Raw genomic sequence first — 22,622 nt, forward strand, 5'->3', positions numbered from 1 at the left:
TTGTTTACGATGTGATCAGAATGACTCATTAATTTGCAATAAATTTTAAATAACTGCAAAATGGTCTGGGATTCAAAATACCCTTACAATTCCTTTCTTCATTCTATTTTTGAATGATCAGGTTTGTCATGTTATTGCAGTGTATACACAGAAATAGAAACTTTCAGATCTCACTCAAAAATAAAGTTACATCTTAATTACCTGTAGTGTGTATAGGGGATGAGGTAAGAAGTGGGAAGAAGGAAACATCAACATAGGTAATTACAATGGAAATAATATTTGTAGCTCCTGCTTTCTTCAGTATGGATATGAAAATGGGCAGTAACATTGGGGGCTGCGTCAGGGTCCCCCGGACTACCCTCAGGTCTGATGATTCACCATAAAACCCGGAAAAGCTGTTATATCCATGGTTATGGTTTATTACAGTGAAAGGATATGAATTAAAATCAGCAAAGGAAAAAGGCACGTAGGGCAGAGTTCTGGAGAAACCAGGCGTGAACTTCCAGTTGCCCTGCCACAGGGGAGTTACACAGGGATGCTTTTGATTATCCCGTCAATGATGTGTGACAATACTTATGAAGTGTAGCCAACCAGGGAAGTTCATCTAAGCCTTGGTGTCCAGAATTTTTATTAGGGATGGGGTCAGTCTTGCAGGCATGGAATGCGCATGGGACTGACCTCAGCTAGAAAGTCTCCAACCCCTCCAAAGGTCAAACTGATACAGCATGACCTAGGACCCCAGGTGAAGGAACGAATCAGGCACTCGCCATGAATTGAATTGTTAGCATAAACTATCTGGTGTGGCCCAATAGCTCAGATATGTAAAGACAGTTTCATCAGGATATTTTAAGGGCTCAGGGGTTATTTCTCTGGAGCCAGTCAAGGACCAGTGCTTTCTTTGGAATGTGCAGGGTGCGAGCACCCCCAGTCTGTTGCACCCGTTGCTGCACAATAGCTCAGGAACCTCAGAATCAGCCGGTGCTTTGGGGAAATGGCTGAGGAGTGTGCTGAGGGGGGCGGATGCAGCTGGAAGCTCCCTGGAAGTGAAGGAGAAAGGAGCCTAGAAGCGGGAAGCATCCCTCACTGGAGGATATCCGTGTATAGGTGATTGCAAGTTTCTTTAACCACCAGTTTGAATTCATGTATGCTTGTTATTGGCCAATCTGTGAGTAGTTAAAATTCTTATATGGTTGTGGTGAAATGAATCAGAAAGAGAACCTGGCTGATTTTCTGTGGACTTGTGGAGAGATATTTTAAAAGGCTGCTTGGCTTTTCTGGGTGTCTTACTCATACTGATTACCAAGGATGGCTGGTGAGTCCTGTGGAACTTGGTCCTAACAGGACCAGTGGACAAGCAGGTTGCCTGTAACTGCTTTGTGATCTCTCTCCCTAGGAGACTTTGCCATTTTTGCCAGTATTGCCCTTGCCTAGGAAAGTTGTTTATCTGAAAGTAATGATCGATTTGAACAATTGCATCCAAGGACCTCCGACTGTGGCGTGCAGTCTAAAACGAGAACACCTTTCAGACGGAACGCGTTTTTCAGGGAGGAAGACTCCCGTGCCAGTTTTCCAGGACTGCAGACCTTTCCTAAGTGATAACAGGACAGCTTCGTGTGGCAGCCGATGTCTGTAGGGTGGCTTGCTCTGACTTAATAAAAAAAGACTGGCGGTGTAGGTCTGGTAATATTTATTTCTATTCTTAGTTATTTCTGCTTTCCTTGAGGTTTATAGGGGTGGAAAATTTTCTTTCCTTCTAGGTTCTTTGGCTGGTCTAATAACTAAATTGATGTAATACAGATTAACAGGAAAAAACCCAAATTTAATTCTTTATGTATGGGAGCCCCATAAAGATATGGGACTCATGGGTGTGAACAAAGCAGGCAGCTTTCATACCTTTGAGACAAGGAAACAGTGAGTTTGTGAGAAATTGACCAGCCACAGGGCTTTGGCCTTCACTACCTTAGTGAAGAAATAGGATTTGTTCACACAGCTTTCTCGGCCCGAGATTCCCTCCTCCCGTGATGGGAATGCCTTCTACCCTCCTGGGACGGGGAGGGTGCCTTTCACATGGGAGATTTGTTTCCAGCTTTGAGGGGAACAAAGGACGGTCAGAGTGTCCTTTTCATACTGGCTGTTTCTCAGGTAACTTCAATTCAAATCATGAATATGCCACAGTGGCGTGTTTGGGGAGACATTCTGCTCCCCGTTGGGTTTACCATCTATTACTGTATCCCCGGAGCAGAAATACCGTTTTGCACTCGGTCTCTGCTCTTCCCTCTCTGCTTCCTCGGCTGCAGGCTGTCCTGTGCAGAACCGGCTGTACCGCCTTGGACTGACCTTGGTACTCACTGTCTGGCTCTCTGTCCGGCTCCAGCTGTTTTTCACGACAGCATCTCTGATGTAGACCTTTGTCCTTGACTGCTGGCCTGCAGTTTCCGCGGAAAGCCTGCTAAGTTATGTTAAAAAATCTAAACCTTAAGATAACTTGAAATTATCATTTGGACGGTGAAACGCGTTTTTATTCTCTTTTAAATCTAGTTTTATTTTCATAGTTTCCAGCCGCGTGGGTGGTATTTAAACAGGACACTTTTGGCATCGGAGTTGAATTTACAGTTGCACAGTGAACCCACAGATGAAGCCTTGTATTCGTGGTTAAAAAAAACAAAAACAGACTAACCTTAATATCACCATCCTAGATGTTAAGTATTTTTGAACATTAAGTAAGGACTGCGTGATTTTTCAGATTTTTAAAAATAGTTTAAGGTTTTTCATCCTGACTATAATCTTTCATTTCTCAAATGCTTTTGTATATTTTTCTTCTTTGCCCCTATAATCTGAAACATTGCTAAAATTGCATTCTTACTTATTTGGAGTATATAGACTAAAAGTCTTAATACTGTATACAGTGCCCAGTACTTTATCTCACCACTCACCTTCTTTACTTTATATTCCTACTTTGTTTAAAATATGGCTGGAAACTTTCTGATTCTATACTCTTATGAAATGCTTTGCATATTATTATTGTTTCACTAAAACCTGTACATTACTTTCTATGATAGCAATATCCTGCAAATCTCTTATGTACCTCGAAGTTAACACCACCTGGCAAAGTAGTTTTGAGACTTTATAATTGTTATATGTATTAAAATGTGCTGTTCATTATTTTTCTTTTATGATGATACCTTTTAGGAACCTATTTAATGTTAAAGTAAAATTCTAAATTTAATACTATGATAAATTAAGTCCATGACTAATTTTAATATTTATCTTCTGAATTTAGGTACAAGTTATGGAAGAGAAATTAAAAGCAGCTAATATTCAAACCAGTGAATCAGAGACAAGGTTATATAAAAAGTGTCAAGATCTGGAGACCCTAATACAGGAAAAAGATGACATCATCCGAAACTTGGAACTGCAACTTGAAGAGCAGGTTAGGAAGAACTTGAACATCACACAGTTCTAAATGTGTGTAGTCATTTACGCATAATCACGAAGATTAAAGAGAGAGCCTGAACTTGCGAATTTTGGTCAGAAATCTTACTCAATTGGCCAACCCATAGAATCACATCACATTTATTGGTGAAAGTCAGATGGCATTCACCTTTAAGTCTGGGGTAATTCTAAGACTTACAATTTTTGCATAACTGTGAAGTTTGACTATAGTGTTTAAGTTGAAAACACTTGGTATTAGCAGGCATTTCTGTCTATAAAATGTGTCGATTAAATCTTTGTTTTAGATTGTGTAGGGAATTGGAAATGTTGATGGAACATTATATTTCAAATATATGTTTGTTGCTAATCCATCTTCTTAGAAATGTGTACCCTGTTTTTAAACCACCTTATTGAGATCAAGTATTGTATTTAGTTTATTTTAAAATTTTATTAGGAAAAAGTAGTATCATTTAAATATGACCACTCTGAAATTGTTAAATATGTTAAGTAGATTATTTTCAGCATTTTTTTCATTTCTGTGGGGATCGTTGTTTTATTAGGTCATTGGTTTTTAGCCTTTCACCACCCTAGTCCCCACCCACTGTAATTTATATGATAGTCACACTCTCACTAGTTTTGTGACTATAACCAGATTTTAAGGTTGGGAACTGTGAACTAGAGTTTTATGATCTTCATTTTTTTCTGGGTCTTTAAAAACTCATAGTGTCTAAGGGGAATACAAGCCATACCCCAGAAGAGATCCTGACTCTCTTCTCCCTAACCTGGTTGACCCCTATCCCATTGTTATAAACCCTAGACCATTTCTAGTAATGGTTTCTTTTGTTGGTAAGTTCAGCGGATTGATTTCAGTATATTATCTTTCAGAGAAAGAGAGTAACAATTGTTAAAAGTAGTAATATTTACATATGCCTTTATGATTTATTATTGTATTTGCTGGACAGTTGTCATTTTTTTACTCTATTTGGTAGTTTGAAGGTAAGAGTATTAACTTGGAAACAGGTTTTAAGTGGATTTGCCTTTTTTATTTATGATATAACATTTTTAGACCAGTGAGCTTATGTTTGAACTAAACAAACTGCTAATGTTATTTCAGAAACAAATAAGGATACAAGAAGCTAAAATAATAGAAGAAAAAGCAGCAAAGATCAAAGAATGGGTAACAGTTAAGTTAAATGAGGTATTTATTGCTATATTTTGCCTTTTCTGTACCTTTTACTTCTTTTGAATAGATAAGTCATCAGAATATATAATCGGTCTGAGTGAAACAAAATTCTGATCACTTGGTTGTGCTGCTATCTTTCTGTAAATGTGAAATAGGTAGCTTTCATTTTAATGTTTAATGTATTTCTAAAATGAAAAATATTGATAGACTCATGGTAATCAGTGTAAGTGGCCTCATTTTAATTAATTTATTTAAATTCTAATTAGTTAATTTAAAATAATTATAGAACGTGTGTATGTCATAAAATTAATGTGTTCAGTATCTGAGAAGTATGTATACGTTATTTAGTTTATATGGCAGATTAAATGCTGAAATAATTTGGTTTAAAATGATTTTACAGTGAAAAGGAATACTGGAGTGAAAACACTTAAAACTCTTAGTTCTAGAAAAAAATAAATATTGAATCCATAATGATCTAGGTTGATAACTTATGCTGATAAGTTCGTGTGATATTTTGCTTATTGTTTGTTTTGTATTTTGCTTGTATGTAATTAGGTATTAACATTTTCTAAATATTGTAATTTACTAGTGTATTTTAGAAGTGTATTCCTGTATAAAAGAATACCATATCTCCTTTTAGCTGGAATTGGAGAATCAGAATCTTCGTTTGATCAACCAAAACCAAACCGAAGAGATAAGAACAATACAGTCAAAACTACAAGGTATGAGTATTTTGACTAAAATAGCTTAATTGGATTTATTGGGCTATGTAGAATTTTACTGTTGAGCACTTGAAATATGACTGGCACAACTAAGGAACTGAATTTTACATTTTCTTTAATTTGAATTGATTTCTATTTTAGTAACCACATGTCCATATTAGGCAACACAGGTAGACAGTAGCCAATAACACAAAGGAGGTAATACTAATTTCAATGTTTAATTTCAGGTATGTTTGCTTAAAAAAATTAGTCATGGTATTTTCTACTTTCACTCTATGTCATGGTTATCCACAGTGATTGAGACTCTGACAGCCCAAATATTTAGAGCAGAATTTTATAATATGAATATAAACCCTTTGCATTTTGCAATGCTTAGGGTTACTTTCTTTGTTCTTTTTCGACTTCAAAGCCTGAGAATGGGTGGCAGAGTTAGAGATAGAAATTTACTTGATATGCGATTGTGGTGATGGATGCTCAAGTGCACGTGGAGCTGAAGAGGTGAATCAGCAGGGTTATTAGATCCATGATCTAGTCTAGTGGTTTTCACACTTATTTAGCAACAGAATCCTATTCAAAACAATCTTTTTTCTGTAGAATCCCAAGAGAGAAAACAGGTAAAAGCAGTATTGGGTCTAGAGTCCTCCAGTCTTAGCCTCCCTCATGCCTCTTCTTATATCCTGTGGGACATTTCCATAAGCGCCTGGGGTTTCGCAGAATGCAGTGGAAAAATTCCGGCATGGTAGAAAGAACATGGGCTTTGAGGTCAACTGTAATGCTCTACAATTTAATAACTCTGTTATATCTCCAGATTTTTTTTACATCAGTAAAATGGTGATTGTAATAGTGTCTTCCTGGTTTCATGGAGGGTTGTTCATTATAGGACATATGAAAACATTTTATCTACTGCATGTTAATACTTATTGCTATCATTTTTTAAAGGAAAAAACTCTTTTTTTTCTCTTCTCAATACTTCTGAAACCAGATGTGGGGGAGTTTTGCCCACACCAAGCAACTCTTTAATTCTCAGAGGACACCAACTAGGTGTCCTACAAATTCAACTCAACTCTCACTTTCTATACTAGGAGTTAACATTAGATCCCAAAGTTAAGAGCTCAGTCCCACAGAACTTCCCCTCCTTCCTCTTCAGACACAATCCCAAGTACAGATTGTATACCCCTGTTTCTGCCCAACTGGCTATAAATTGGAGGTTTATGACCCCCTCCTCAGGTGTGATAATTTGCTAGAGCAGCTCACAGAACACAGGCAAACAGTTCACTTACTAGATTACCTGTTTATTACAAAGGATATAACTCAGGAACAGCCAGATGGAAGTGGTAGATATATAGGGCAAGGTGTGGGAGGAGAGGCACAGAGCTTCCATGCTCTCTGAATGCATCGCCCTCCCAGCATCTCCACGTAGTCACCAACCTGGAAGCTCTCTGAACCCCATCCTTTTGGGATTTTATGGAGGTTCTGCTATGTAGGCAAGACTGGTTGATTAAATCACTGGCCACTGGTGATTAATTCAACTACCAGCCCTTCCCTTTTTCCCTGCGGTCAGAGGTAGAAGATGAAGGGCGAGGCTGACATTTCCAGCCCTCTAATCACTTGGTTGTTTCCCTGCATCCAGTCTTCACCTCAGGCTATCTAGGGGCTTTCCAAAAATTTCCTCATTTATATAAACTCAGATTTGGTTGAAAGCACTTGTTATGAAAAGAAAAGATATTTTTATCACCCTTACTTAGGAAATTCCAAGGGTTTTAGAAGCTGTGTGCCAGGAACCATGGATGAAGACCAAAATATACATTTTTCATATCACAAATTTCCTCCACCTATGTGATGAAAAACAGGTGTTCCCATAGTTGATCTGGAATTTCACATTTAGAATTAAAGTTGCAGGTCTTTGTGACAGTTATCCTAATTGAAATACTAAGCCCACTCTCACTCAAGAGGCTGTTTTCCCTGATATTCTTAGCTTGCAATTCTAGTCTTCATTTGCAGCCTCTTAGGCCTTACAGATTAAGGGGTATTGCTCCTTGGAACCTAGGCTTGGACTGGAGAAAAGATATGATATATGTAGCTATAATACAGTACAGTTGACCCCTGAACAATGTGTGAGTTAGAGGTGCTGAATCTTGTGCAGCTGAAAATCTGGGTATAATTTTTGACCCCCCCAAAACTTAAATTACCCCTCAGTATCCATTGGGGATTGGTTCTAGGATTCCCTGCTATACCAAAATCCATGGATCCTCAAGTTTCCTACAAAAAATGGTGCAGATCAATGCATATAGTCAGCCCTCTACATCTGAGGATTCCCAGCTACGTATGGAAAATAGTACAGGTACTTATTGAAAAAAAATCTGTATGTCAGTGGATCTGCACAGTTCAAACCCATGTTGTGTAAGGGTCATCTGTACTTTAAATATATATATATGTATATGATTATTAAATTATTATGAATTAGTTCTGTGAGAGGTAATAAATATGAAAATCATAAAAGATACATCTGAAGGTATACACTATGTAAAGATTTTTTTTTCTATTCTACATAAATATCAGTTGCAATTTAACTTAACCTTTGGTGGTCTCCCAGAGTTAAAAATTTAGTTTCCTTGAAAACTTGTATTACTATCAGTGGATCTCCATTCTTTTGATCTTACAAGCAGCAGTGTTACAAATCCTAAAAGATGAATTAAACCCATGATTAGGTGCTTGCATAATCACTCCACTAGCTATCTAAATTCTCTATCCAGAAGCTTCCCCTCCCTTTTTTCTCTCTAGCGCAATGATTAAGGCTCTCCATATGTGGTCACCATAGACCAAGTCCCTCCATCTCCATCTCTTTTCTCATGAGAAACATACTAAAAACTATGATAAGGAAAAGTTATTACAGTGATCATGTGATATTTGCCCCGATGATGATCTAAATGCTTTGTCTTCGCAACCAAGACTTTGGTCCCTTTTTCCTCACCATTAGTAGCATTACTACATAATCAGATTTTACCAGTACTTGACTGGTATTTACCAATACTTGATTTTGCAAGAAGCTATAATACCCTAGTTGTTTATAATCTGTTTTGTTTTGTATGTGTTTGTGCTTTTGTTTGATAACTAACTACTATTATAGGGATGAGATACTTTTCTCTCTGCAGTTAAAAAATTTTTTGAACATTCAAAACATATAAACAGGCTTTAAACGTTGCCATGTGATGCTAGACGAGGGTTCCATGTTACTATACATAAATAAGTATGAAGTTGATTTTTGTAAGCTCCTTCACATACATCTTGGCAATGATTTTTTGAATCTGACACCAAAAGCAAAAGCAACAAAAGCAAAATTAAACAAGTGAGACTACATCAAACTAAAAGGCTTCTATGTTACAAAGGAAACCATCAACAAAATGAAAAGGCAGTCCACTGAATGGGAGAAAATATTTGCAAATCATGTATCCAAAATATATAAAGAACTCATACAACTCAATATGATGTAAAAAAACCCCCCAATTTGATTAAAAAATGGGCAGAGGATCCAAATAGACATTTTTCCAGAGAAGATACAATCAGGTGGCCATCAGATACATGAAAAGATGCTTAACATCACCATCAGGGAAGTGCAAAAGGACAATGAGATGTCACCTCATACCTTTCAGAATGACTATTATCAAAATGACAAGAAATCACAAGTGTTAGCAAGGATGTGGAGAAAAGGAAACCCTTGTAATGTAAATTGGTTCAGCTACCATAGAAAAGAGTATGGAGGTTTTTTTAAAAATTAAAAATTGAACTACCAAATATGATTAGAACTACCATATATGATTCAGCAATCCTACTTCTGGGCATTTATCTGAAGAAAATGAAAACACTAATTCCAAAAGAATTGTATGTACCCCATGTTCATTGCAGCATTATTTACAATAGCCGTGATACGGAAACAATTTAAGTGTCTATCAACGGATGAATGGATAAAGAAGCTATGGTATATATGTGGAATATTACTCAGCCATAAAAAAGAATGAAATCTTGGCATTTGCAATAACATGATGGACCTTGAGAGCATTATGCTAAGTGAAATAAGTCAGACAGAGAAAGACCTTATGATCTTTTATACGTGGAATCTAAAAATAAATAAGTAAAATTTTAAAACTAAGCTCATAGACACAGAGAACAGATTGGTGGTTGCCAAAGTGAGAGATGGGAGGTGGGAGAAATGGGTGATTTTTTTTTCTTCTTAGTTTAAATTAATTGAATAATAAAGAAAAAAAAAGATGACTTTTAAGATTTTCAGGCTGCTTTTGTGTGTGTGTGTAAGGAGTGATTTGTTCAAGTTTTTATATGCTTTGCTTCTGTGTTTAGCAAACTGTTATGAAAGTTCAGATGTTGATTTTGATTGATGATCTTGCAGAAGTTCAAGGGAAGAAGTCATCCAGTATTTCCACACCAAAGCTTTCGGAAGGCCAGCGCCTAAGCAGTTTGACCTTTGGGTGCTTTTTATCACGAGCAAAGAGTCCTCAAGCAGTAAAATCTGAGGAAATGAGCAAGATATCATCTAAAGAACCGGAGTTCACTGGAGGAAAAGACACAGAAGGTATTTTTAGGATAGCAGGATTTGCTTTGACGTTTTTTAAAAGGGAAAAACCATTTGCTAAGATTAATCCTTATATAGCTTAATTTTCCTTTTTAATTTTTCCATCACTCAACAGGGTAAATGTGTGTGCAAAATCTATCTGGATGATTCATCCTAGTTTCTTTACTTTTTTCCTTGACTGTCTTATGAGAATATTTTTAAGGAGTAGTACAGCATTTGACTTTGTGTATCTAGTTATCTATGTTTTTTTGAGCGTCTTTGCCAGTGATGCAGAGGAGCAATTGGTTTTCCCCTCTGATACTTCTTCCTGCAGTAGGAAGCGGTGATATTTAAAATGAAAACGTTTATAGTGGTACCTACATGGCACTTGTTTCAGCTTAGAGTTTCAGATTAGAACTATGAACTTTCTATTCATTATTTATTTAAAATATTAAAAAATGACCTCAAACTAAATATGACTGCAAATGTATAGAGAAAAAGAGCACCAGCGGACAGTTTTGTAACTGCTGTGATTTTCCCTTTATCACTTCAAAGAGGAAACTATTTGCCTGGGTGTTGAAACCCTGAGCCCGTGTACAGATGTCTGTTCTTTAGTCTGAAAGCCCCCCTAAGTTTTGCTTTGTGGTGCAGCCACTGGCTTCGCCACCTACGATGACTTTTCCCAGGTATTTTAGGGAGACTTGAATTTGCATCTTCTCTATTTTCAGTTCCTGCTTCCTTCCCCGGAAGGAGAAAAATTATAGCCTTAAAGTCTCTGCTTCACTATGAAATTCTGAAAACAACATATTGTTTTTTCAGTTAGAAGGCTCCTTTACTACTTGCTTTTATGCCATTACTTGCATTTTGGGTGGGGTGTTTTTTGGTTTTTTTTTTGAGAAGTCATTTTCATTCCCTTTCCACTTTCACCAGTCAGTTGAATACAGCTCAGTACAGCTGAGGTTGCCTGCACTGAAGCTTTTGTTCATTTGCAAATTTAACAAATTGCCTGTTACCAAACTGTAGAGTTTATTTGTTCAGCCTCTCTTCCCTTAGTCATGAAGGTCATACCTGTGTTTCTATATTTTCAGTTTCTTTTGTACTCTTAAATCTAAATTTTTAGTTCACTATTTCTGAAGCCAGTGGTTTATACTGTTAGTTATATTATAAACACAATAGCCATACCTAAGGACATTTTTAGACGAGTATAATTCTTATAAAAATACATTTTGTCGTTGTGATTAAACCAGATGCAAAGGGAGGAAAGCCTTTCTCTGTTGATGTTTTCTTCATGGTTTTGCATATTTTATATATTGAAGTTTGGGAACAAGGTTTGTTATTTAAACTTTATTATGTTTAAATTTCCGTATGATAACCTTGAAATATAGTTGAAAGAGGGTTGTCATTTTCTTTGCTCCTAAAATAGATTTAGTGGTATCCATTTTTTTAGTGGATGCTTTCTTTGATATGTTGTGTTGCCCTATTTCACATTTTGCTTCTCTTATTATCTCTCCTTAGACTATTGTCAGTTTTTTTCATAATATACTTATTTGTAAGAAGCAATTTAATTTTGATGCTATTGAAGTGTTAGAGCTCCACGTTTTATACAAAGCTCATCATTTCCAAACTTGAGTTTTAAAAAGACGTGATGAAAAAGGAATACTGTAAATTAACTTCATTCTTACGAAAACTCCCGTTTTTCAAGGTAGCTACATAAAGCTAAATGTATGGAGAGATTATATTGTTAAAGGCAACATGCCAATATGATGTATGCTTTTCTAGAAATGGAAATTCCCGAAAAGTCTGTTGATGACCAAATTCAGGAAAACCACCGAGGTCAGAGGACCTTGCGTCAAACCCCCTGTGTCTCAGAACAGAGCCGGAAAGCGAGGACCAGCTTCGTCACCGAGGGCGGTGTCGCCCGGAGCCCGGGGGCTGCGGCGAGTGACTGGAGTTCCGACGAGGAGGACGGCGCCAGGGGAAGGCCCGAGTGCAGGTACACGTCCACCCTGTCCAGCCCCGCGTCCGAGGAAGGGGCGCAGTGCAGCAGGATGGGCAGCGAGACGTACCTCACGGCGTCGGACGACAGCAGCTCCGTATTTGAAGAAGAGACTTTCGGCATGAAGAGGCCGGAGCACAAGAAGCTGTATTCTTGGCAGCAGGAAGCGCAGTGGAAAGCTCAGAATAGCCTTCTTGGAAAGGGAAATTCTGAATCAAGTAAAAAGGAGCACGATAGTTCCTCGGATGAACTGAATAAAAAATTCCAGTCTCAGAGGCTGGATTATTCATCTTCATCGAGCGAGGCCAACACCCCAAGTCCTATTTTGACCCCAGCTTTGACTCCAAAGCACCCTAACCTCCTCCCCGGAAAAGGAACCCAGTCAGTGCCTTCCGCACACCTGCCACCCCCGAAGTTAAGGATTCCTAATGTTTTCAGCATAAGCGTGGCCCTGGCCAAAAGGCACTTAAGCCAGCCACAGCTGAGCTCCGACAGGATGTTCGGCACGAACAGAAATGCTATAAGCATGATACGACCGCTGAGACCCCAGGAGACAGATCTGGATCTCGTTGATGGCGACAGTGCCGAAGTTCTGGAGAACATGGACACCAGTTGTGATGATGGATCGTTCGCCTATGACTCCCTGGAGTCCCCGTGTTCGGATGACCAGGACGCCTGTGACTCAGCCAAGAAGCCGGCGAGCAGCAAACCTCCAACTCCTCCCCTGCACCGCTTCCCCTCCTGGGTAAATCATATTGCTGTGCCACACGCGCGCGCCTTTTGTCCCTAACACTCATTTTCAGGTTCTGTTTCTTTTCCTGTTTCTTTTCCAGTCCGCCTTTGTGCTGACCATTCCCAGTTTTCAGAATGTAATTTCCCCTTCTCTTTCTCACTGGGTTCTGAATCAGTTGAGAAATAAGACAAGGGTAAGCCAGATGGGAGATCAAAATATTATCTTTGTTACTGCTAAAACTGACTTTAGAGAATTGGTGGGCAAATGAGCTCCCCAGTACCAGGCCTTGGAATTAGCTGATTCATTCACCGATGGTGCTGGGCCACCACAGGCTGCTGCCAGCGAGGCCCTGCTCCTCTCACACTTACAAGCTAGAGCGAGAACAAATGGTCGTTTCCAGCACGCAGCTGCTTCTGAAGAGAAGGGAGAGAGGAAGGTGCTGGACTCTGCACGTCCAGTGTCTTCTCCAGGCTCCTGAAGCCACCCCTGCTCCTGGGGGAGGAGAGTGAATAGTTGGAGAGCGATGGGGAGTGTTCAGTTACTGGAGCTGCCTCCACACGGAAGAAAGCATTGGGTGGAGAAGAAGGTTTCCTCTTGAACTGCGTAATACTTTCGGGTGAATTCTCAACCAGGATGCTCACTCCTATTCCTCAGTTTTTGAACTTAGTTATTTACTTTATGGGCTTTAAGAGAAATTTAATTTGACTCCTTATGAGCGTATAAGTCCATTGCCTTAACCAAAAGCATCTTCCTATATATCCAGAATTGATTGAAATTTCTTCCCATTAGTACTATAATTAACCCATCAATTGCGTGATTCTTCTTAGGAATTGCTAGATGTAAAAAATTCTCTCTGTATTTGAAACAAAGTGAAAAGATGTGTTCTGTAGATTTAAGTTTTCCTTCCCATATTGACATAATTTAACCTGTGGCCTCAAGAGAAGCATCTTGGTTGCAGGAATTTTTGGTTTTTGGAGTCATGTCCTGTTATTATTATTTATTTATTTAGTGAGCAATGCAGTTTTTAGCAAATTAAGGTGACCATGTTTTTCTAGTATGAATTCAGACCTTGAGGTGTATCCGTTCTTATTTACTTTCAAAAGAACCTTCCATTGTCCATATGAAACCATCTGCAGTTTATTACTAAATTCTGGACAGGAAAAAAAAAAAGTGGATGTGAATCTCTGGAATTCCAATTATGTTATCCTTTAGGCAGCGAGGAGTTGAAATTCTTCTTTTATTATGTTGAGATTTCCAGAGATTTAGGTTAAGCTTTTAAGTTTGTTTTAGTTGGCAAACCATTGTACTACTTTTTTTTTTTTCCTTTCTTGCTTTTCCTTGTCTTCTGAAACTATTCAGTCCTGAAAAAGGAGTGTTGTTTTTCAAAAACCTTTTAGCAGACTGGCCAAGTTTGAGGTTTTATTTCTGTTTATTGGTATTTTCAGGTTTCAAGGGAAAGAGATATATTCTAATTACCTCAATTTATGAGTTTATTTTAAGAATTTTTAAGAGTTTATTTTAAGGATTTTTAAGAGTTTATTTTAAGGATTTTTAAGAGTTTAAGACACAGCCCATCCTTATTGAACTTGAATATCATTTAAAATTCAGTAGTCACTCTAGTGGGACAACATGTGATGACTGAACAGCACCTCTGATAGTCAACTCCTTAGAAACAGGCGACACCATCGCCCCTGGTCCAGTGGCTCAGCTTGTCCTCTCCTGTCGACAGGACTCTCTGCTTTTCTCACTGCTACTAACTATTCTCCTCCACTCTCATGGCTTCTAACTGCCTCACATCTCCTGCTTACTGCCTTATTTTTATATGTCTTTCTGTTCTGCCAACTCTGCTCACAATCACACTGTCAAAGAAACTGCGTCTGAATCATTCAGTCAGTCACTCTTCAATCTAAAGTGTCTCAGATAGTTAGAGATCTCATGCCCATAACCTCACAGGCCACTGACTAGCACAGTCCTTAGCTAGTCCTTAGCACAGACGGCCTTAGCTGCCTACTGTACTGTGGTCCAGACCGCTGTGTCCAGGTTAGATGCATTACAAGCTCAGGGCATAGTGATCAATGCATTGGGGACAACCTGGAGTCCCTTTTCTCACAGGGGGCAGAGCTAATAGCCTTCGTAGTGCCCGTTTCAGAGATCTCTCTGAGAGAAGAAGAGAAAGCTAAGTTAAACCTACTTTTGGAACAAGAAAATATTATAAGTTCCATTACAGTTCTCAAATTCATTTATTATTTGACCTCAGGTGTTTTTCTACTTCATTTAAATATGTGATTTCTGATTTCAAGTTTTTTCTTTTTTTCTCCAACAGTATTCTAGAATGGTAGACTATTAAAGGTAATATTTATGTATAGTCAGTGCTTATGAATGGTTTCTGGCTTCATGTCACAGCCATTCAAGGTTTTCCCTTCTTTTTCTTTAACCGTAATCTAGAATGGTAGATTATAAAGGTGGAGTTTATACATAGTCAGTGACTGATTGAGTAAGCTTTCCCTTACTTTTTTCTGATCTCTTCAAAAGAATTTAAAATACAAGCAAAAATCTGGGAACAAAGATAAATAATGGAATGACTAATGGGTAGAAAAAACCTCTGTAGTGCCATCCACAGTGGCGTATTTTAGTTGGCAATGACGACAGTTTTATAATAATGCTGTACTCTAGTGAATATTAAATGAAGAACAAATGAAAAGCATGTGCATTGAAAGTAGTAATTTCTTTGCTTTAAGTATTCAGTTTAAATCTCTCTTTTACATTAGGAAAGCAGAATTTATGCTGTCGCCAAATCAGGCATTCGAATGTCTGAGGCCTTCAGTATGGAGAATGTTAATAAAAGTAAGTGATTTTGCATGCCACCGCATGGATGAACCTTGAGGACATAAGTGAAATAAGCAGCCGCTAAAAGAAATACTGTGTGATTCCACTTATATGAGGCATCTAAAGTAGTCAGATTCATAGAAACAGAAAGTAGAGTGCTGGCTGCTGGGAGTTGGAGGGAAAAGGGGGAGTAGTTGTTTTAATGGGTATAGAATTTCAGATTTGCAAGATAAAACATTATCAAGATCAGACTCACAACAATGTGAATATACTTGACATTAACTGAACTGTACACTTAAAAATGGTTAAGTTGGTAAATTTTATGTTATTTTGTTTTACTACAATAAAAAATGTTTAAAAAATTTTTTTAATGATTTTGTACTGTTTCACTAGCCAAGAACTTCCTAAATGTCTAAATAATAGAAAAATAGAATTATTTAAACTTTCAGAAAATGATTCTAGGATTGCTGATTTGTATTTTAAAATTCATGTTCTTGAGTAGAGGGGCACATAAACATTCAGCTGTCGTGTAGAGAGCACCTCGTTATGTGTTTACCTGGAAAGGCTAAAGCAAAGGATCTGTGGAGTTTCAGCTGTTGAAAGGAAAGATATTAGTTTCTATGTTCACTTTTCCCAGAGTTGAAAACGAATTTCTCTTTTTTTATCCTCCCTCCCTCCCTCCCTCCCTCCCTCCCTCCCTCCCTCCCTCCCTCTCTCCCTTCCTTCCTTCCTTCTTTCCTTCCACTTCATTCTTTCCTCCCTCCCTCCCTTCCTCTCTCTCTTTCATCAAAAAATTATCATAGAGGCAACAGATGCCCATTATTAAAAATTAAAGTAAAATAGCAAAGAACTGTCTGGAACAAAAAGAAAGATCTTCCTGTGGTTCCTTCTACCTATCCTACCACTAATCCATATCTCAGAGGTAATCACTGACGCTCGGTTTTTTTCCAACTATCTCATGCTCTTACCATTTAGGAAGTTATATTCTAACCTTTCAACATAAAGTTCACCTGATAAAGGCTTAAGAATGCTAATGTTTTAACACCATGTCAATAATAATCAGAGAAAATCTTCACAGGGTACTGCTCACTGAACCAGTCAGCAGGTGTTTATGCTTATTTCTGCCCAGCGTGAGCTGGGCGGAGATGCCATAGAAATAAAAGCTGCGATCCTTGCTCTCAGAGCTTACAGTCTAGTGGGAAACTAGTACACAGGAGGAAATAATGAACCATCTAAGAGTGTATAATTAAACTTGCAAATGCCATAATTCTTAAAGTAGACTATGTAACCAATAATAGTGTGTGTAGATCTGATTTCTCTTTTAATTGGACATTTTGTTAATTTACATTTATAAGAAGTAGACCTAAGTGCTGGTTAGTTGTTTTTCTAAAAATCATTTTGCTTTCTGTTTCAGATTCTGTTGCAGTGCTTTCCTATACCACATCAGGACTTTATACATCTCTGATATACAAGAATATGACAACCCCAGTGTATACAACTTTGAAGGGGGTAACTCATTGTTGTTACTGTTAAATGGGTGGTTCTCTTCATGATGGATCAAGAAAACTTTATTCAAGCTTCAGATTCCATTCTTGTCAGTTTACACAGACTCTCTCTTATAGGGAGTTTTAGAAGTTCACTCTGATACAGCATAAAAAGATAAATGGAAAGATCTGGAGAAGATATTTGTTCTTAATCAGTATTGGGGGTCTGAGTCCATTTTTGTTACGTCCCATGTGATACGGCCCCCCCTCCATGGCTTGGTTAGTTGTCTAAAGGAAACACATCATAATGATGTCATGAAAACTAATTTAGAAAGATCTTCGTATCACTGCCAGGGCTCCCCTCCCTCCCTTGAAGAACCCTATTAAAATAAGTATCACCAGGTGTTCATGGCCTTGTGTTTTCAGGAATCTTATAGCTGACAAATGCCGTGCTAATTAGGGACTTGAACAGCATGACTTTGATAATGACAAGATATATTCTCGTATTCCTTTAAAATATTGTATTCCGTGACTTCTTCTGGTAAAACATCCGATGCCTAACGAGAGAGGCGACTTTAGAGATGGACACACAGAGGTGGCTCTGCTTCTCTTTAGAAGGCGACCCAGATCAGCAGCAGCCCATTCCTGGACGAGTCCTCGGGATCTGAGGAGGAAGACAGCTCCCGATGCAGCTCCCGGACTTCCGAGTCAGACACGCGCAGCCGGAGCGGGCCCGGCAGCCCCCGAGCCCTGAAGCGAGGTGAGGGGGGCACTCCCGGGCGCTCGGAATGCTCCATGCGACTTTTATCTCCGTAACCGGGTATTGTTTTAAACGGCAGTGAAAAGAGAGTTAGCCCAGGACTAAGACACTTATGTTCTCAGTCCTCTTCGTTTTTCCAGACAAGCCACAGAGACTTTTTGTTTAACCTTGCCTCTTGTGTAGAAGAGAGATCACTTTATTACAGCAGTGAAGTGAGGTCCTTGGCCAACATGAGTGGTTCTTCTATAGTTACTGTGTGGCATTTTGCGTAATTTATGGGATACACTCATTTCAGTTAAGTTTGTTACACTGCTAAATGGCAAAAAATACATCTAAAAATTTGGTGGTTAATCTGATAGTAAGATGGAAGCGAACAAAAAATTTACTTCGGATATGTTTTTGCTTTTTAGTGGAAATTTTGAAGAAATTTTTGGCATAGGTAAAGGTTGCAGAGAGATCTCATCACCCTAAGTGGTGCCTAGATTTACAAAAGGCTTTAATTCACCATGACGTGTTTGCTGGTTTTCAGACTGTGTTCCATGGAGCCCCTAGGTACTCCCAAGCCCCTCATTCTCAACTGGAGTTTCTCAGCTTCCATAGGTTGAGTGTTTTGGGCTTCCACTGGTCTCTTTGCTCTTACCTTGACCCCCTACAGCTAGCTGCTGACAGATGAAAAAGTCTGTTTATATCTTTAAATCATATTGCTTCTCTTTTAAAAAAGATTTTTAAAATCTGTAAACTAGGAGTATTGGACTTGTATAAAAAATACTACTAAAATTGTGGGATTTTTGTAAATGTGAATTACTTTAAAAGTGATTCCAAAAGGTAAATGATTTAAAGTGTGTTTGTACAAATCTTGATAAATTAAGATTAAATATTTGCCTGTATGTAAAAATGTAAATGTAAATGCACATATTTTAATCCTTAATAAACGATACGTTTGTAGGCTATTGCATATATTTTATACATGTAAAAATAGCTTTGCTTGTAATCATTTCAAATATTAATGTCCCTTTGATTTCCTTAAAGATCTGCATGTCGGTCCATGCCCTTTGGTTCTGTTTTCTGCTTCAAAAGTTCTTCATGGCCAAAGGCGTGAGGCTAACTCGAGCACAGGAAGTTTTATGATTTAGGAATAGCTGTATTCTGAAGAGAACTCACAGGCAGCGTTTGGACAGCCCAGTTATTAGATACTGACTGACTTCTTCGCCCGCCTAGGTGTGTCCCTCTCCTCTGTGGCGTCTGAAAGCGACTATGCTATTCCCCCAGATGCTTACTCCACGGACTCGGAGTACTCGCAGCCGGAGCAGAAGCTCCCGAAAACGTGCTCCTCCTCCAGTGACAATGGGAAAAACGTAAATGCTGCATCAGCTTTTGTTTTTTTAAATTAATGAATCTGTTATTTGGAGCTTCCAAAGGAAACCTAAATACTTTTTTAAATCTCTTTTTAATTAGGAGCCTCTGGAAAAATCTGGCTATTTGTTAAAAATGAGTGGGAAAGTCAAGACTTGGAAGCGGAGATGGTTTGTTCTTAAAGGTGGTGAATTACTTTACTACAAATCTCCGGTGAGTGGCAAGTGCTTGCTGTTTGGAACTGAATTCCTCAAACTAGACTTCAGACTCCCGATTGATTTTCTTCCCTGTGATATTAGTAATTAAAGTATTTCTTACTGTTATTATTGCTATTACAGGCAATCACTTTGTGCTTGGTTTTCTTCTTTTCATACAGAGTGATGTAATTAGAAAACCGCAAGGCCATATTGAACTTAGTGCATCCTGCAGTATTTTAAGAGGAGACAACAAACAAACAGTTCAGGTACTTTTTAAAAACTTTTTTTTTTTGGGTATCATGCAAAACTCAATTCTCAGTTATTCACACTAATAGAGAAGAGGTTGGATGATTCACTGTTTTTAAAAAATTTACTTTGGGTTAAGTTCGATGACTCAAAATTTATGAAACCCCAGGAGCTCTTGGTTAAAACTATAATATAAGCTAAGTTTGTACTGAGTCGCTCCCCACTACTTCATTCGCCCTTTATCACTTACACTGTCCGTTCCCTGCACTTAGTCTCCCAGCTCTTCTCAGCGCTCAGACTGTCTAGGTATTTTAGGGGAGGGTTATCTGATAAACGAATTTCCAAGAAGATGTTCTTAATTTAATGTATATTAAATTCAGGAGTGTTTGCATTTTAATACAGAACTGGAAGATGACAGTTCTTCTATGAACTTCAGATGCTATTGACACCTAAATGGGAAGGATATTGCTGAGCAGAGGGGCTGTACTAGTTCCTAGCAAGTCACACCATAGGGAGCTGCTGACCGGTTCACGCACGGATAGTCCAGTCTTGACAGAAACATGTTAAATTTAAGACGTAGGCTGTTGACATAGTTTGGTATATGTGATTTAAATTAGACACTTTATTTCTGAAATGCCTTTAATGCTTATTATTTTCTTATTTTGCTCCTTGGGAGGGTAGACTTCAATACAAGGTACATTATCAGTGTTTCCAGTGGATAATACCTGAGAACTGCCCCCAAATGTAGAAAGAAGAATCAGGGAAAGCTTTGTGTTGGAGCATGGCTAATAAGAATCATTTATAAGGTTCTTAAATATCTGGAAAATTTGACATATGGTTAATTTGAGACTGAAAAATTGCAAGTTCATAATGTCCAAACACATGTTGGGTCCAAGAATTTCTCTTATAGGCAAGATCTTATTTTATTTATAATTGATTTTTTCATATGTATAACAAATGACTCCAGGATTTGTTTAAAATGTGTTATTTTAGTACAGTCTCCAGTCATTCTGCTCCCCATTTCAACAACCAGGAGCCTATAGCACATTTAAAGGAAAATGTTTTGAGTAAAGAAGAGAAAAGCATGACCCAAAATTTTAATACTGTGAAAAGTTTAAAGTAAACTGAAGTGAAAAATATATATTCAATAAAAACTTAATTATTGTAATTCTCACCAAGTAGCTAAAATATGATAAATTATTTATGGAGTCATTTGTTTAGTGCCTCGGATTCAAGGTTTGTTCCTATGTTAAGCAGCGATGTTAAGAATGGACAATTGAATGCAATAATCCTAAATCTTCAGAGTCCCCTTTCCTGTCTCTTTCTCTTCCCATTCTAGTTGACCACTGAAAAACACACATACTATCTGACTGCAGATTCTCCCAATATATTGGAGGAATGGATTAAAGTGTTGCAGAATGTTCTTCGAGTCCAAGCTGCCAACCCGCTTTTCCTGCAGCCTGAGGGCAAGCCGACCGTGAAGGGCCTGCTCACGAAGGTAGGAACTTGATGCTCCCCAGTGTCCCGGCGGCAGAACCAGCCCCACTGATCACGAAGAGTGGGCGTCAGAGAGTATACCCTGAATATTTATATTATTTGGGGTGGGGAAGGGTGTTTTAAGTATGATGCCAAAGTCCAAAACCATAAAGAGGAAAAATCACAAATTTGACTACTGTACATAAAAATTTAAATGTTCTTACTCTCAAAAATTCTCTAGGCAGGATTTTTGAAAAACAGATGAAAAGCTTTGAAAAGGTATTTGAAATGGCTGAAAAACAGGCTTTTTCTAATCAGTAAGTAAAGGATACCAATGCGGGGAAGGAACAAAGGACATGAAGGGAAAGAAGTAGAGACAGCAGAGATCAAAAGAAATATAGATGCTCCATAAGCTTGTGGAAAGGCATTTTACTCTCACTAATAACATTCTTTAAAAAGCACAACTTGGAATAATAGATATTTTTAAAAACCTGGTCAAAGGGGGGACATTTTTTAACATTATGAACTGCAGTATTGACACAAATAAAGAAATCTGCTAATGAGAGAATTACTCTGAAAGGCAATTTGGCAATGTCTTGGCCACACTGTTCACTCAGTAAATATTTTTAAAAGAACAAATGAATGAAAGAATATTAAATATTTTAAAAACATATACATATCCTTTGATTCAGCAGTCTCAGTAATTTATGCTCAGGAAATGGTCTTAATTTGTAAAAGATTTAAGTATAAGGATGCTCATCACAGCATGGTGTTTTTTTTCTACTTTAAAAAAAGATATAATTAGCATTCACTGAAATGCAGATCTTAATTATAGAGTTTGATGAGTTTTGACAGATATTTGCTGTCACTTTATCAAGACAGAGAACATTTCCATTACCCCTGAAAGATTACTTGCATGGCGCAGTTTATAATAAAGCAAGCTCGGGATCAATGTAGATGTAGAGGGGGAGATGATTTAAATAAATGTTTATATAATCAGATAATGCTTTACTCTGCAGTCATTTTAATAAGAATATTTAATGTTACAGAAATATGATGTGTTGGGTGATAAACAAGTGGAGTGCAATATTATATTCACTCAGAATATGTATAATGCTCTAAAGCACAACTTTTGTTAAACGTATTCATAGAAAAGGTCTGAATGGAAGGCAGCTGTGCTCACCACCAGTGCTGCATGGGAAATTTACCAACAGATACTGAATGTGCGATTTGATTTGATTTTCCCTTAGTTCTATTTTCTAACTTTTTAATGAGTATTGATTTATGCTAAAAATATTATTTTAAATTTTTAAATATCAGTCAGTTTTGACAGTTATCTACTGTCACGTTTAGAGAAATACAATAAAATATTTACACACAAAATGTTTCACACAAAAATAACCTCTGCAGTCACTCATTATTCATGCATTCTATTTATGAAAGAGGTGAAAAAATATAGATATTGAGCTATGCCTCCCTGTAGCCTATACTTAATATGGGTGCTATTCAGTAATGTTTACAAAGACTGACCAGCTAGTCCAAAGTACTAAAAAATTCAATACATTCAACAAAGAAATGAATGACCTGTGTTTGTTTTCAAAATATTACATTACCATAAAAGTATTTTTTTCAGTTACTGATGGGCTAGGG

At 37.8% G+C, this 22,622-nt stretch overlaps 1 protein-coding gene across 3 annotated transcripts in view; it reads left to right on the forward strand.

The window, feature by feature from the left end:
• PLEKHH2 (pleckstrin homology, MyTH4 and FERM domain containing H2) overlaps positions 1-22,622 on the forward strand; it is a 71,399-nt gene that overhangs the window by 10,790 nt on the left and 37,987 nt on the right. For all 3 annotated transcript variants that reach the window (XM_016204108.2, XM_016204109.2, XM_016204110.2), the window contains exons 3-14: positions 3,281-3,430; positions 4,547-4,630; positions 5,256-5,337; positions 9,740-9,922; positions 11,681-12,642; positions 15,399-15,474; positions 16,871-16,965; positions 17,556-17,700; positions 18,919-19,055; positions 19,156-19,266; positions 19,430-19,516; positions 20,836-20,994. In XM_016204108.2, coding sequence (XP_016059594.1) covers positions 3,281-3,430; positions 4,547-4,630; positions 5,256-5,337; positions 9,740-9,922; positions 11,681-12,642; positions 15,399-15,474; positions 16,871-16,965; positions 17,556-17,700; positions 18,919-19,055; positions 19,156-19,266; positions 19,430-19,516; positions 20,836-20,994 — 2,271 coding nt within the window. The remainder of the gene's footprint in view (positions 1-3,280; positions 3,431-4,546; positions 4,631-5,255; positions 5,338-9,739; positions 9,923-11,680; positions 12,643-15,398; positions 15,475-16,870; positions 16,966-17,555; positions 17,701-18,918; positions 19,056-19,155; positions 19,267-19,429; positions 19,517-20,835; positions 20,995-22,622) is intronic.

This window comes from Miniopterus natalensis, chromosome 13, assembly GCF_054644295.1.
Source record: "Miniopterus natalensis isolate mMinNat1 chromosome 13, mMinNat1.hap1, whole genome shotgun sequence".
In the NCBI taxonomy this organism is placed as follows: Eukaryota; Metazoa; Chordata; class Mammalia; order Chiroptera; family Miniopteridae; genus Miniopterus; species Miniopterus natalensis.